This window comes from Myodes glareolus, chromosome 3 (genome assembly GCF_982192425.1).
Source record: "Myodes glareolus chromosome 3, mMyoGla1.1, whole genome shotgun sequence".
Lineage (NCBI taxonomy): Eukaryota > Metazoa > Chordata > Mammalia > Rodentia > Cricetidae > Myodes > Myodes glareolus.
Window position 1 is genome coordinate 42,884,217 of NC_142028.1, and position 15,304 is coordinate 42,899,520.

Below are 15,304 nucleotides of genomic sequence, written 5' to 3' on the forward strand. Positions count from 1 at the left end.
CCTTGGAAAATTAGCATCTTTGATTCATCTCAATCAATTTTGAACAAATAAGGCTTGGGAAATTGCTTAGGTCCTGGAGTGAGACACCATGACTTCTGTAGGCTTATACACTTCCTTCAACTTAGGTCAAGCAGGGTGAAAAATCTGTTTATAAAATGTCAACTACGCAAAAATATCCAACCCACTGAAAAATGGCTCAATGGAAGTGGTTAAGTCAAGAAAATGACAGTCTGTTTTCCCTCTACTTCCTAGATGCTCAGTTTTTCCTTAAAACTTTTGCATTTACCACTTCCAGTTAGCTTGGGGAGACCGTTACCTTACCTGCCTCCTTCCTCTTCCTGCTTCCCTCTCTGCTTCCCTCCCACTCCCTGACTCCCTCTTCCTGCTTCCTCCTCTCTGCTTCCCTCCCACTCCCTGACTCCCTCTTCCTGCTTCCTCCTCTCTGCTTCCCTCCCACTCCCTGACTTCTTCCTGCTTCTTTCTCTCTGCTTCCCTTCCATTCCCTGACTTCTTCTTCCTGCCCCCTTCTTCCTCTGTTCACTTTGTTCTTCCCATGACATTGTTTTGAATGCAAAGGAAAGGCACACAAAAAGAAAAAAAAAACTCAGTAGGGTGGGAACAAGGAGGGTCTCAGTGACCAAGAACAAAGTTCTAGCTCTCACAGAGTTTGTAATCCAACTGGATTGACTGGCCCTAAACAGATGTGAACAGAAGCCAAAGAACAAATGCTGCAGATGTGGAGAGGATAAGGGAAAGAAAACTGAGGGAGAAGCTCCCCCGCAAAAGGTAGATGGATGGATGGATAGACGGATGAACAGATGGACAGAGACAGAGGTGTCTTTTCATCATAGCAACTGCAGCAAATTATCTATACAATACCAAAATGAGCCTATTTCTTTATCCAGAAAAAAAAGAAAAGAAAGAACATATTTAAATGGGCAAAATATTTGAGCAGAGCCTTTACTAGAAAAGATGCACAGACAATAAATCAGTACAGAGGAAAATCAGCAGCATAACTGCTCACCTGGGGGGGGGGCACACAAGGAGTATCACCTTCCTTCACATCTATTTCAATGGTTAACATGGAAAAGAATGATCATATTGAATGCTCGTGGTTGAGAATTGGAAGGAATAACAAATTTTGTGCACTGCTGGCAAAAATACAAAATATTCTTTCCACTTTACAAAACAGTTGGGAAATTTCATTCTTGTTCTCAGTTCCCTTTTAGTTTTGGTTTTGGTCAGGGTCTCTATAGGTGATCCAGCTTGACCTTGAACTCACAGCTATCCTTGGCTCCCAAATAGTGGCAATAGAGGAATGTTACCACACCTGGATTCGGACTGGCAACTTCTTATAATGCTAATGTATACCCAATATAGGCTCCAATTATTTCACTTGTACGCATGTGAACACATGAAAGCTTACGTCTAAGCACAAATGGCTCTGAAGCTTTAAACAGCTCTCAATTAGAACCCCCTCAAATGCCATCAACAAGTGGTACATCTGCAAGCTGCATAGGATGTGACAACAGAACACCCTGAGGCAAGACAAAGGAATGGTCTATCAGAAGGAGACAATGACATAGACTAAGTGAGGACTGTTTAGCCTAAAGGCTGCTCTGTGACATTTAAGAAGCTGGCTACCTACTGGAGGCCACCTATCCAGGAGAAAACCGGAAGTGACCAGGAACGTGCTGAGGGACCTCTTAGGGGCTACTCTTCTTCTGGCTCTTGATCTAGGTGCTGGCTCCCTGGCCGAGGAGATGTGTAAACAAACACAGAATTTTGTGTTTATGACTTGCGCATTTTGCTATATTTGTCTTGATTTCAACCAAGATATAACATAATCAAGGCCAGAACGAGGGAGAAGGAAGAAAGTTGGCAAGTAGAGACAGAAATGCAGCCACTCCAAGAGAGATTTCAAGTAAGGAGGGTGGCTCTGCCTTCCTTCATGCTCTCAATATTTCTATGACCAAACATTCAAATAAACTTTTTCTTGGTCTTACAAGCTTATGCCTCAGGACAGAATTAGCATCTTCTGTAAGCAGCATGCCGACTGTGCTGTTACTCAAAACTCTTTGTCAGACTTCTTCCTGCCTGTGAGTGACATTCCCAATGTCCTGCAGTCTTGAAAGGTGGAATTTGAGGCTCTCTGGTCTCCAATGAGTTCATTTTTCCATGTTCATACTGTGTTGTCCCAAAGTCAGGTTAGTCGATGCTATTATGCCAAAGCTGTATCATATTCTGTTTCCAGTTCCTAACCTTACATGACATGACCAACCCTAATTAACTCCCTTTCAAAATGCAGATCATCTAGTAGATACAAGCTCAGATGCTAATTTTCTCAATGATAATTATTTGACAATTCAATGCATGCATATAATCCATTCGTTTTGTTTACTCCCTCCACCTGTCTCTCTTCTCTACCTCCTTCACTATCAGCTCTCGCCCCCTCCCCTCTACCTTCCCCTTTCCCAGATCATGACTTCAGTTTTTGTTTTGTGATGCATTTTAACAGGACCTTTTGTGTGACCAGTGGATTGGAATCATCCACTAACATTGAGGAAATCTTAATTCTTACCCCATCAGTCCATTCTCCTTTACCAAAACCTCCAGGGCACTGAAATGCCCCTCCTGTCACCTAGGCCATCCTGCTGAGTATGCCTGCTATCAGAATGCTCATTTCCTTTGTTTTTAATTTATTTTTTGAGAATTTCATGCATGCGTACAGAAATTGCAAGCTTTCCCTCTACCCTCTAAGTACTCTTCTCAAATCCATGGCCTCTTGTATTATTATTGTTGTTGTTATTGATATTATTCTTGCTATTATTTGAACCCGCTGAGTAAATTCAATGTTGCTCACAGGTATAAACACTTAGGTCTTGATCACTTAGGATTGGTTAACCTATCAGGGGGCTTGTCCCTGGAGAGAACAACCCCTCTCCCTGTGGCCACTACTTTGCTGTAGCTCTTGGGGTGTGGTCTTTTGAGATTCCCTTCCATCCACCAAGGTAGGTCAACTGCGGATGTCATTTTTTTCAGGTCTTCTTTAGGTAACCATATTGTTCAGATTTCATGAGTACAGCTTCTCCATTATCTATAGAAGACACTATTTCACAACTTGAGTCCCAAAACCAGTGTGGGAGCCATGCATTGATCAATGTCAGGTGGATTATTTGATTGAATAATATTGTGACAGATAAACAAGCAAGAGAAAGTGGAGGGGGGACAGAAAAGGGGAAAGTAAGGAACAGCCACATCTGGTGACTCAGGGAAAGAATGTGTAGATATTATCTTTCTCCATAGGGCCATGTACCATCCATCCAGTATATCATGGTATGCATGCTTTCCTGGGCCATCTCTACTCGTTTTTGTTTGTTTGTTTGTTAATAAATGCCCAGACATGATTTAGAAGCACATCTGCAGAGAGGTTTACTCTGAACTCCAGCACTTGCATCCCAGCCCCCCGCCCCACGCCACCACCACCATCACCACACTTCTCCAGGCCCACTCCTTACCTCCACCTCCCACAGGGCTTTGGAACTGGTGGCGGAGGTGGCTGACTGTCGGCCAGTTGTCCTCAGGAAGACATGCTGCTTCTTCCTGTGCTCATCGCATGTGAGAAACTTCTCTTGTTCAGCATGGAAGAGCCTTACCACATCTCCCTGTATGTCCATGCAAGATGAAAGTAAGGGGAAAATGAGTTTGAAAAGAAAACCAGCCTGCTGCCCTGAGAAAAGCAGAGTGCCAAAAAGCATCCAACTTACTCCCTTTAAAATGTCATCTTTGTTATCGCTCCATTTCATGAAAAGGACGATTTTCCAGCTTGTGTTGCAGTTGACAGAGTTGACCTAGAACGCAAAGCAGAGTTAATTTTTCACATAGCTCCGAGAATTACGATGTCATTCAGTCCCAAAGTCCCTCACTGTAGCCAGGAAGGCTGGGCTTCAGTACAAACCTCTCATTATAGTTCAGAGAGCTATGATGTCCCTACACGCTCACATGTCTGAAAACATGGTCCCCAGCTGGTGGAGCTGTTTCGGCAGAATTTGGAACCTTTAAGAGGAGGGACCTAGCCGCAGGAAGTAGGTCTCTAGAGTAGTCCATGAGGTTTATCGCCTGGCCTAGCTTCCTGTCCTCTCTCTTTGATGCCTGTTCTATGGAGGCATGCACAGCCTAACACTATTTGAGCTGCACCTCGCCCATCTCCACGTCCTCCCCACCGTGCCTGTGAACAACAACCCTTTAGTTGCTTTGTTTCAGGTACTCTGTCAAGGCAATGAGAAAAGCAGCTAACAGGCCCCAAAGACAGACACCATGGAGAACAAAGAACCTGAAAAGTCATCTGGGGAGTAAGAAATGGGCAACAAATTTGGGTAACAAATGGCTTATTTGTACCCATCACTACAGATGCTCCGACTTGAAGGTTAAAGCCCTGGTTTCCTCCTACCCCTTTTGGAAGGCTACCTTCTTTTCTTTCAAGTCTCTGGTTCTAGAGCTACAACTGTAAAGGCCAAATGAAATAAAATACTTTGAAGATGGAATGAGATACCAAGAAATGAGCCTGGGGCCTACATGTGAAAATGTGAGTAGTGGGCATTAGCAGTAGCAAGAGCCCTCATTTGTAAACTCACACAGCAATGGCGTACTAACACCATCTCACTTCATCCTTAGTGGCACCCTAAGAAATTCTACCCTCCTTTCAGACTACGGATGGAGAGAGAGAGAGAGAGAGAGAGAGAGAGAGAGAGAGAGAGAGAGAGAGAGAGAACCCACGGACGGAGCAGAGCTGAGGAAGCACAGACTGAGATTTGAGCTCACATCTTTCTCTGAGACACAGACATTCTAGCACAAGAGAGTTACAACCCCGGGTCTGCAACTGCCTGGTGAGAGGCTTAGCAATGTACAGCTAAAAACTAGATTCCCCAGCAGGGCTGTGCATGACCTGTAATGTCACTTCTTTAGGATTAAAAAAGGTACCCTACTTAGGGAGACAACTTGGCACACTGTGCCCCTACAGCTAGGGTAGGGGAAAAGTGGCAAAGTTCTTTTCAGGTCTCAACAAATTAGAGAATGATTCTTCAGTGACGCAAAGTTTCCACACCTACAAAACCTCATGCTACCCAACTGTGGGCCTTGGGCTCTTCCCCTGCAGAATGGGCTCAGTGTCCTGAGTTGCTGCTGAAGTCACATGCAGTGCACACACACTCTGGTCCCACAAGGTCTGCTCTTGGGGCACAACCTCATCCATATACCAGGGCAAGGACTTTTTCAAATTTCCTTACCTCATTGCAGCCTGGGTTATCCACCAGTTGATGGGTGCTGGCGTGCAGAGGCTGGCCAGCGTTGACAGGGTTCAAGACCACCTTGTCACCTATGACCACCTGGAAAGAAAGGAGCAACAGAGCTTTGCAAAGGGCAGAATGGGAGTGCACAGGCTCCGCTGCATGGTCCTGGGAGGCCATCTATCTCAGGACGTACAGCTTTTACAAGCCGACCCGCAAAAGCATGGCTTGTGTTCTGAAAGATGGCTGAGGCTGGATTTCAATGCACAGCAGTTGCTGCTTATACTTCAATACTTTGCAAGTTGGTCCAGGGCACTAAGAAAGGGCTTTTTGGTATTTAGTTGAGACACCTGTATAAATAAACTTGACTCAATTTTAGGGAAAGCAGGATACTATTTTGAGCGATCTTTATGCTTGAAAGAATGAAGTCTAGTCATGTTTCTAGAGCAATGATCTTCAGAACTGTGATTACAACATAAGAAATCTATTTTCTAATACAATTCCTTTATATATGGCAATAAATAGCTTTTACGTTTTAAAGGTTTATTTTTATTTTATTGTGTGTATGTCAGAGTGCCCACCTTGCCTGTATACCATGTGTGCTGTATTCCCATTGAGCAAAGATGGGGCTTCAGATTCCATGCAACTGGAGTTACAGGCCATTTCTTTTGTCCCCAGCAATAGACACTTAAAGATAATGTTCTATAACTGAAACAAATGCCTGACCAGAGCCTCATACCTACCCTTAGGTGTCACACAGCCTGATCCTTTTTAGTCCGACCTCCTATCTAAACTGACACCCTTAAAGCACTGAGGTATGAATAGATCAAACCCTATCGGATGGGAGAAACTATTTTTAAAAAGGTAACTACTCATAGTCTCAACTAAGTCAAACACATTAAATGACAATGACAGAATAGCAAAGATTTACTGAAAACAAAACTCAGATCTCAGTACATTGGTGTGTGTGTGTGTGTGTGTGTGTGTGTCTGTGTGTGTGTGTGTGTGTGTGTGTGCATGTGTGTGTGTAGGCCAGAAAAGATGGAGGACAACCTGTATCATTCTCTACCTTATCTCTTTGAGACAAGTTATCTCAAGGAGCCTAAGTTCTTTTTCTCAGTGAGGCTGGCTGGCTAGTGAGTTCAAGGATCTGCCTGTTCTGCTCTCCCAGTACTGGGGTTAAAGGCAACACACAGCCAAGACTTGCATTTATGTGGATACTAGAGATTTGAACTCAGCTCCTCATGTTTATACAGCAAGCCACCCAATCAACCCTGCATTTTCTTTTTACAGTGGGAGAAGAAGGAAAGGAAACAAAAGAGATATCTGCCTTCTTCCAAGGTAAAACCCACATATTCTGAGAATAACACATTTTAGAAATATATATGGTCATATTTTCTATAACCTGAAATAAATCTAAGTTCATTAAAAAAAAACTATCACTTGTAGCTCAATATTCATTGTAGGCCAGCAGTGAAAGACCAGATTGCTACTGTTATATGATATGTATACAAACACAAAATATTTGAACTGACCACAGATTATAAACTTAAATGGCACTACTTTAAAAATGTCAGAACCTAGGTTTTTTTTCGTATGTATGGGTTTCTTTTTATGGGGGCTGGGATAGGGGGTTGAGACAAGGTTTACTCTGTGTAGCCCTGGCTATCCTGAAACTCACTTCTGTAGACCATGCTGACTATGAACTCACAGAGATACGTCTGCCTCTGCCTCCCAAATGCTGGGATTAAAGGTGTGTGCCACCACCGCCCGGCTGGAAACCTAGTTTTAAGTAAAGGGTAGGTGAGTATTTCCAGAATACTCATGCTGTTTAAGGTGCCAATTTCTTTTTAGTATTTTCCCCCGTAAGCATCTATTTTAGAACCTTAACAAGGTCAAGTACATAGCTGACAGCATTTAAACATATTCACCGCTAAGTATGTGCCCACGTAATGACTGACTAATTTAACTAACAGATATCCAGAGTGTTCTCAGTTGCCTTGCAAAGGGATTCCTGTGGCTCTGTATTGTCCAGAATCCCAGGCGGCTACTGCAGTTGCAGAAGGAGATGGAGAAGCAGCCCTGCTTACTGACTTGGGATGCCTGGGGCGAGCCTGCAGTCCACTCCCATTCCCTACTAAGGCCTTTCCACTTTCTGTCCTTTGGTATCTCCAAAATAGCTGGATATTTCTGGTGCACTCATGGAAATGGAGTGGCAAGGGATCCTCAACCAGGATATTAATTCAGGATGGCTGTTCTCATGGTAAAATCACTGAGGTAATGGGATTTTTCTCAAAGGCCCAGTAGGAAAAACATAGCGACTGTATTTAGGTCACACTTCTCTTCTTGTTTCCTTGTTTCCCAAACACCAGTTTCCATAGCAATCGGATCTCTTCTTCTGCCTGTGGCTCCAATGCTAAGCTTCTCTTGGTGGAGCCTCAAGCACAGTGAGGGCTGGAAGCAAGGCATGGGGCATTTCCTGGTGGGGAAGCTCCACTTACACTGTCTCCAATGGAGCGCAGCTTGTAGAACGGCTGAATGTAAAACCAGGACCCTTCGTTTCCAGCCTCGTCCAGCGTCACTCTCATGGCGTTCTTCTCTAGCAGGGCCGGAAGCCTCTTGTTCACGGTTAGGTATTTATTGCTTTTCAAATGCAGGAGCTAAAAATCCATCAAGAGAATAAGGCATGAGCGAGTTTGTGAGTTCTCTGCCATAGGTCTTCTGGTCATATAAAATACTTACCAAAATTTCGACACCGAGCTGTTTGAGAAGCAGGAGAAATACAAAGTACCTAACGCTAGGAACAATGAGAAAAGGGACAGTGAAGGAGGCAGAGAAGAAGGCAGAAGGGGAGAAAAAACTGTCTGCCTTTTTACCAGTGTGGCCTTGGACGAGACAGGTAATGCAGAAGCCAGTTATATCATCTGGAAGCTGCTAGAGAGGCATGCCATCACCTTGTGAACAGGGGCTAGGAACTGTGGTCTAACTAGTCACTGATACCAGTGGGGAATGAAGGAAGGTAATCATGTCAATAGGCAATAGCCTGATTTAAAAGGCAATGCCATCAAGGATTGTTATTCCTTGTGATGAACAGGGTGACCCTGGACATCCACCTTCAATGCTCCCAGCACACTATTCTTTACTCTGGGGTGATGATTTCATGAAGCACAGGAGGAGAGAAGATCCAAATAGGAAAGTTTGTCTAATAATCTGGACCAGTAAGTATTACTAAGGTTCCCCGTGTTGGTAGGTAAAAGAGAAAACAGGAAAGCAAGACTTCCCCGTCTCTAGAGAAGGAAGGCCAGCTTGTGACTCCACCGCGGCTGTCATATCTCCCGTTTACATGAGAACACATGAGCACCCTTAAGGGGCCCACAAATGTACTGATGGGGTTGCTGAAAGTGGAGGCATAGCATGTATAATTTGTGAGTCCTGGAAAGCCTATGACCAAGAGAAATGGGAGCCAGTAATGCCCTCCCAGGCCCTTGATGAATGGCCTCTAATCCTCCACACACAGGCTCACTTTCCCACAGGTGAGCCTGACAGCAGAAATAAAACTCAGATCATTTCAAACTACCCTAGAAGAAGAAATCATTACCGCTGGTTTGGCATGCCGTTCTTGAAACCTCACAGGACTAGGAGGGATTAGCTGTCAGCATCTCCCACGAAATTCTTTCATCCTTGGTGCCACCCAGATCTCCAGCCTAACCAACTGGGTGTCTTCTACTCTGAGCCTCAGAACACTGGCCTAGCTTGATAACAGAACAGAACTTCAAGGGGACAGGGAAAAGTGACAATCTGATCTTCCAATAGCTTTCGAGAGCTGTTACTAAGACCGAACCCAAGTAACCATTTAATCAAAAAGCATTAGCCAGGAATGGTGACCCCCCATACCCGTAATCCTAGTAAGATCAGAGCAATCCTGGGCAGTTTAGCAAAACTATAAGTTAACTTCTGCAATTCCCGTTTTTTTAAAAAAAAATCACAAAGTTGGTTTTTTAAAACATTTTTTAGTTGCACTGTTCTATACCTAATAGCAATAAATATAGGAAAAAAATCATTTCTAATTAGTAATTTACAAGGTTGCAAAAGCTGGAACAGATAACAGATGGACAGGGTGCTCAGCAGTTACAACTACTGTCGCTGGGCCTGGGTTAAAATGATCTGGGAACTTTCTATATTAAGATAATTCCGAGGATTTCCTGACAAACTCATCTCTAAGACTGGGCTAGGTCTGATCAGAACCTTCTGGGAAAGACCTGGGGAAGCCTCTTTGAACTGTGTTATTCATTGTATGTTAAAAGGTACAGAGATATCAGGTGACCCAAACAACCATAAAATATGTCAACAGTTGTGAAATACTTTTGATTAATAAAGAATATATAAAAGAGGGTGCAGATGATTAAAGTTTTGCGAAGTAATCCCAATGCTTGGAGAGTGGAGGTAGAAAGGTCAAGAATTGAGGGTCAGCTCAGCTACCTGGTTAACATGAGGCCAGCCTGAGCTGCACAAAACCTTGTAAAGACATATATTCATGTGCGAAGAACTCTTTTGGTTTTCTCTGGCAAACAGCTCTAACTTACAGGGCATTCAATTTTCACTAAACACAGAGAACTCCCAAGCATCATAAATTAGGCCAAACTACTGCAATTAGGGTCTTCTTCAGGCATGGTGTTTCCCACTTGAACCATCTGGACATAAATGATCAGTAATTGGCTGAGAAAGGAAATGCTTACACCATGACACAAACCAAGAAAATGCCCAAGTGATACAACAAGAAACATGAGGGGATTGTCGCTGTTTTTGCTATTGCTGCTCTCTAGGTTGTTTTCAATAAAGTAGCTGCCTCTTTTGGAGCCCCACTGCCATGGAAATGGCACGCCATGCAACATGGCTGCTTCCTCAGTCTCCTTCTTCATGCTTCAGCTTCAGAAGGGAAGAGCAGCTCGCACCTACCTGGATCACATTGCCGTACTGGATCACGGTCCCCAGCAATTTCCTGTTTTCTGTCTCATTCTGTTTCTTTTCCAGGTCTGCAGCATGCTGTAACATTGACAAGGAAGACTGGTCACAAAGAGCAAATGGGTTATATTCCTCTGCAGCAATACAGAACCACTGTCACCAGAACCGCGGAACAAGCAAATCCCTGGGCACAGCCCGAGGTTCTATGAAATGAGCCAAGAGCTTCTGAAGCTCATCTAACTTGGCCTAACCTATGCACTGGCTTACGTCTCAGCTTTCAGGACCTTTGGAGATTATTAAAATGAGCTTTTTCTTCAGGGACGTCATGAACATTTGACTTATGAGAAACTAGTCAAGAATATATATCTTTTCACAACAGTGAAAGGACAGAAAGAATTTTGCATTCCTCTTGTGATTTGGAAATATTCTTTAAGGCTTTAAAATAAAATAAAACTGAATTGGAAAGTCAATTTGGAGCAGCATGTGGTTTTGGGAACTTTATTACGAAATAGCTGTGAGCTTGTTTTCTTATTTGTAAAACCAGAATAAAGGCAGTACCTATACCTCATATGCATTGCCTTGCATAGTGACTACTCACTGTACTGTATGTGGTCTATTATTGATTACTGTCAAATATTTATTCACCATAATTTCTCTAATTTTCATGTAGCTCCTTAAAAGAAAGATGATTGCTCTATTTTCAAAGAAGAAACAGTAAAATTTAAAGGTTTGGTCAACATCACACAGCTAATCGGATGTTGAGTACAATGGGTTCAGGTAAACTATTTTCTCAATTGTGTATATCAAATTTTGCTTGATTTCAGTTTTAGTTTTTAATCAAGAATTAAAATCTGTCACTAAGTGACAGAGCTAATCCGCAAATGTGCATTTGGGTTAACCTCCTAATTTGCAGAGTTACAGTAAGGTTGGAAACATTAGCAGTCAAGTCTGGCATGCTTAAAAAGGTCCAAGGCCAAGTAGAAGGTACTTGAAGGGGTTCCTGGGACCACCACCATGAACAGCTTTATCTCATTCTTTGTCCAAGCATTGTTAGAGGAACTACTACACCACAATATGGCAACGGGGAACTACTGACACCATGGACAATAAGCAGCACACTATCATCCTTAAAATGCATCAAAGAAACATGACAGGAAAGAATTACATACAGAAAATGACAGAGGTGACAGCCTAATGACCAATAATGTATTACGACTTCAGAAACATTTGTTTGCCATGTTCTCGTCAGGTGAGACACTGCCAGATATCAATGGGGTCTCCTTCATAGGGAACACACCTTCATTTTCACAGGCCTTTGTGGGCATGTTATCATCCAACTAAGTTGATATGTTAGCAAACCCTAGTTGGTGTTCTTACCACAAAAGGGAACTCACAAGCATTAAAACACTACCACAAATATTACAGAAGATTATGAAAGACATATCATAGCATCCAATAACTTCTCATTTTAACTAATTTTTTATTCACTTATTGTAAACTAGGGATAAAGCCCAGGGCCTCACTCATGCTGGGCAAACGCTTTACCACTAAGTAAACTTATTTACCAGTCGTTCAATAAGATAATGTGGTGGGTAGAATAGCAATGACCCCCACTGACCCATAAATTTGAACGCCTTGCCATGGGGAGTGGCACTACTTGACAGGGATTAGGAGCTCTGGCCCTACTGGAGTAGGTGTGGCCTTGTTGAGGGAAGTGTGTCACCAGGAGGTGGCCTTTGCATTATCAAGGGCTCAAGACAGGCCCAGTCTCTCTCTCTGTCTCTCTCTCTCTCTCTCTCTCTCTCTCTTCCTCCCCCCTTCTGTTCCAGAGATAGAACTCTCAGCTACTCTCTAGCACCATGCCTGCATGCGCTCATGTTTCCTGCCATGATGACAGTGGTCATGGGGTCTCTTCACAGAATTAGGATACTGACTAATACAGAAATTGGTACCAGGGACTGGGCTACTGCTGTTGAAAGGTCCGAGAATAAGAATATAAGAAATATAGATTCCAAAAATAGGAATGTAGAAATAGAGAAATATAAAGTTGTAAGCCTAGGAGAATGAGAATAGACGGTCATCAGCTTTCTCAGTAGCTTAAGAATTAACTATTAACAGTGAGTGGGTTACTCCGCTTTACAACACAAAGCTCTATTTACAAGGCTGAAGCAACTCTCTCCAAATTGAGAGCTTAACACTCCTGGCTATCCTTGATTACTGACGGATATGAGCTGAGTCAACTTTTAGGAGATAGATATGTGACCTCTGGGTTATGAATTATCCCTGCTATGTGAAACTGTCATCATCAAAGGGGAGAGCATAGGGCTTCAGTAAGCACCACCTGTAAGTACCAAGGAAGACAATAGACTAAGTACAAACACTAGTCTAACTGAAAAACTCTGTTAAGAAAGATTGTAAAGTAAAGCAATCTGTATCTGAATTTTACCTTGAGATTGTAAAAATTCCTTTGTTCAGACCTAATGCCTGGTGCCCCTGCTATAAAAAGGTGGGTTCAGAAACTGGCCTTTGCCACAGCATTAGAAAATCCGTCTCTGGCTGTGGTCTCAGTTAGCTGATAAGCTTTTTGTGTCCCATGGAGCTTTTTATTTTATTTTATTTATTTTTTCCTGGAATCTAGTTTCCTTATTAGACTTTGGTGGTCTGTCCCCATCTTTGTGTGACCCCCGTGGACCCAACACTGTGATAGGCCCGACAATGCTTTTGTTTAGAAGAATGTGGACTTTGGGATGTTGGATTAGAAAAGCAGTTGAATGTTTTAAGCTTAATGGGCCATACCAGTAGGAGCATGGAAGACAATGGTGCTAAGGGTGATCTGAACTGTCGGGACCAGCTCAAGAGATTTCAGAGGAGAAGAATACTAGTGTGGGGCCTAGAAATGGTTCTTGTGATATTTTGGTGAAAAATGTAGCTATTTTCAGCCCTTGCCCCCCAAAAATATGCCTAAGGCTAAACTGGAGAGTTTTGAATTAACAGTATAGACAGAGAAAGTTTCAGAATCACCTTAGTATTAATTGTGCCCTTGGTTATTAGTGGTCAGTCTTATGCAGAGCTATAATGAAAAGTAGCAAGCTGAGCAAGGAAAACAACAAAATGTAGAGTTTGAGGAAAAAAGGGGAACCAGGAAGTATACTGGACTTAAGTTTTGTGTTCAAGGAAATAAACAGATTAAAAGAAAAGCCTGTTGCTAGAGGAGATAAAGTGAGTGGTGACCTCAGGGTAAGATCCAACCCAGCTAAGCTTACAACATGCAAGGCCAGCCTGGCCTACAGAGTGAGTTTCAGGATAGCCAAGCTTAGGCAGTGAAGAAAACCATGGAAAACAGAAAGCTGGTGAAGATGTAATTGAACAAGAAGGCCATGTTCCAACCCCAGCAAGCAGAAAAATTTGGCAGCTTTGGCCATATGATTCTGGCTTTAGAGTCAAGGATAGAAGAAAGGGGTTATGGAATCTCCCTCTACATCTAAGGAAAGCTGCTGAGATCAGAGGGGCCTGTTCACCCATTTCTCTCCCGCTCTTTCGAATGAGATGCCAGTCCTCTACTCTCACTAACACAAAGATAAAGCCACAAAATTCCAGTCACCTCCAGTGGTAAAGCCGTGCAGACAACACAGCAGCACTCAGTCTCCATGATGACGTCTGTGCAGGTCGACAGTCCTGCTCCCAGCCCCACCCCATCCTTCTCCCAATTTCCACCCTGGATTTCCTACGAGCTCTCTGTAGTCTCCACAGGTAGTTTTCCAAACACCGGCCTCGATTCATTTGGAATGAGAGTTTACGCTTTGTACAGGGTGATTTGTTCTTTCTACTAAGCTGTTCTCGGCTAATGCTGCATAGAAACTCAAGAGAAAAAAAAATATCGATTGAGGAAAATAAAATAATATTTTTAAAAAAGAAAAAAATAACACCCAAGCAAATGGAGCTTTTCTATGCCAAAAATATCACACTGGTGAGGTTAATGCTTACAGAATTCTTGAGTAGCACAGCACTTCTTGGACTCAAATGATTTGAAGATGAAAAATTCTCATGAACCTTTTCTTATTCCCAAGAAACTCCAAAAGCCTCAGCTTCAGGCCTAAGAGCCTAAAATATTAAGTCCCTGTGCTGGCTGGAAGGAGCTTCAGTTGAGGAAATGCCTCCATAAGATCTGGCTGTAGGTAAGTCTATAGATCATTTTTTTAATTAGCTATTGATAGGGGACGGCCCAGCCCATTGAGGGTAGTTTCATCCCTGGGCTGGTAGTCCTTGGTTCTATAAGAAAGCAGGCAGAGAAAGTCAGGGGGAACAAGCCAGTAAGCAGCACCTCTCCAGGGCCTCTGCATCAGCTCCTGCCTCCAGGTTCCTGCTCTGACTTCCTTTGGTGATGAACAGTAAAATGGAAGCGTGAGCTTACTAAACCTTCTCCTCCCAAACTCGCTTTGTTCATGGCGTAACTCAGACAGTTCCTACCTATGCTAACAATGAGGACAAATCAATGTCAAGCTGACCATCAATAAGGTACTACTATTCCATAACAGAAACTAATTACAAAGAAGTGACCCTGGAGAGCAATGACAGCTGGATAAAATAAAAGGAAAATACACAGGAAGTAAGTAGCGAATAGAACCGAAGACTATCTTAAAGACACTGTGGAAGATCACAGTTAAAAATTTGTCAAACTATGAATTACAACTTTTTCATTTCTGCTAACAAGGTCACTGAACAAATACAGAAAGCAGTAAACTTATGGGCCATTATGTGAGCACACTCCTACAGCTCCTTATCACATAAAGAGAAAAGTCTCTAATTTACTTTTTACTAACAGCATGAATTTTAAATATGTTTGTTTAGTGCAGGAACTGGGAGATGGCTCAGTTGGTAAAGCGCTTGTCAGACAGCACAAAGACTTGCGTGGTCAATACCCAAGACCTACATCAAAAGCCAGGCAGGAAAGCACAGGCTTGTGATCTCATTGCTGGATGTAGGGGAAGTAGAGGCAGATTTATGGGATTCTATGGTAAGTCAAAGGCAAGTGTTCTCTCTCTCTCTCTCTCTCTCTC

General features: G+C 42.9%; 1 protein-coding gene across 1 annotated transcript in view; it reads right to left on the bottom strand.

Moving 5' to 3' along the window:
* Nucleotides 1–15,304, bottom strand: part of Itpr1 (inositol 1,4,5-trisphosphate receptor type 1) — a 337,447-nt gene that overhangs the window by 191,726 nt on the left and 130,417 nt on the right. The window contains exons 6-10 of the mRNA XM_087904450.1: nucleotides 10,242–10,328; nucleotides 7,787–7,945; nucleotides 5,286–5,384; nucleotides 3,768–3,851; nucleotides 3,519–3,665 (exon numbers count right to left, since the gene is read on the bottom strand). Coding sequence (XP_087760576.1) covers nucleotides 3,519–3,665; nucleotides 3,768–3,851; nucleotides 5,286–5,384; nucleotides 7,787–7,945; nucleotides 10,242–10,328 — 576 coding nt within the window. The remainder of the gene's footprint in view (nucleotides 1–3,518; nucleotides 3,666–3,767; nucleotides 3,852–5,285; nucleotides 5,385–7,786; nucleotides 7,946–10,241; nucleotides 10,329–15,304) is intronic.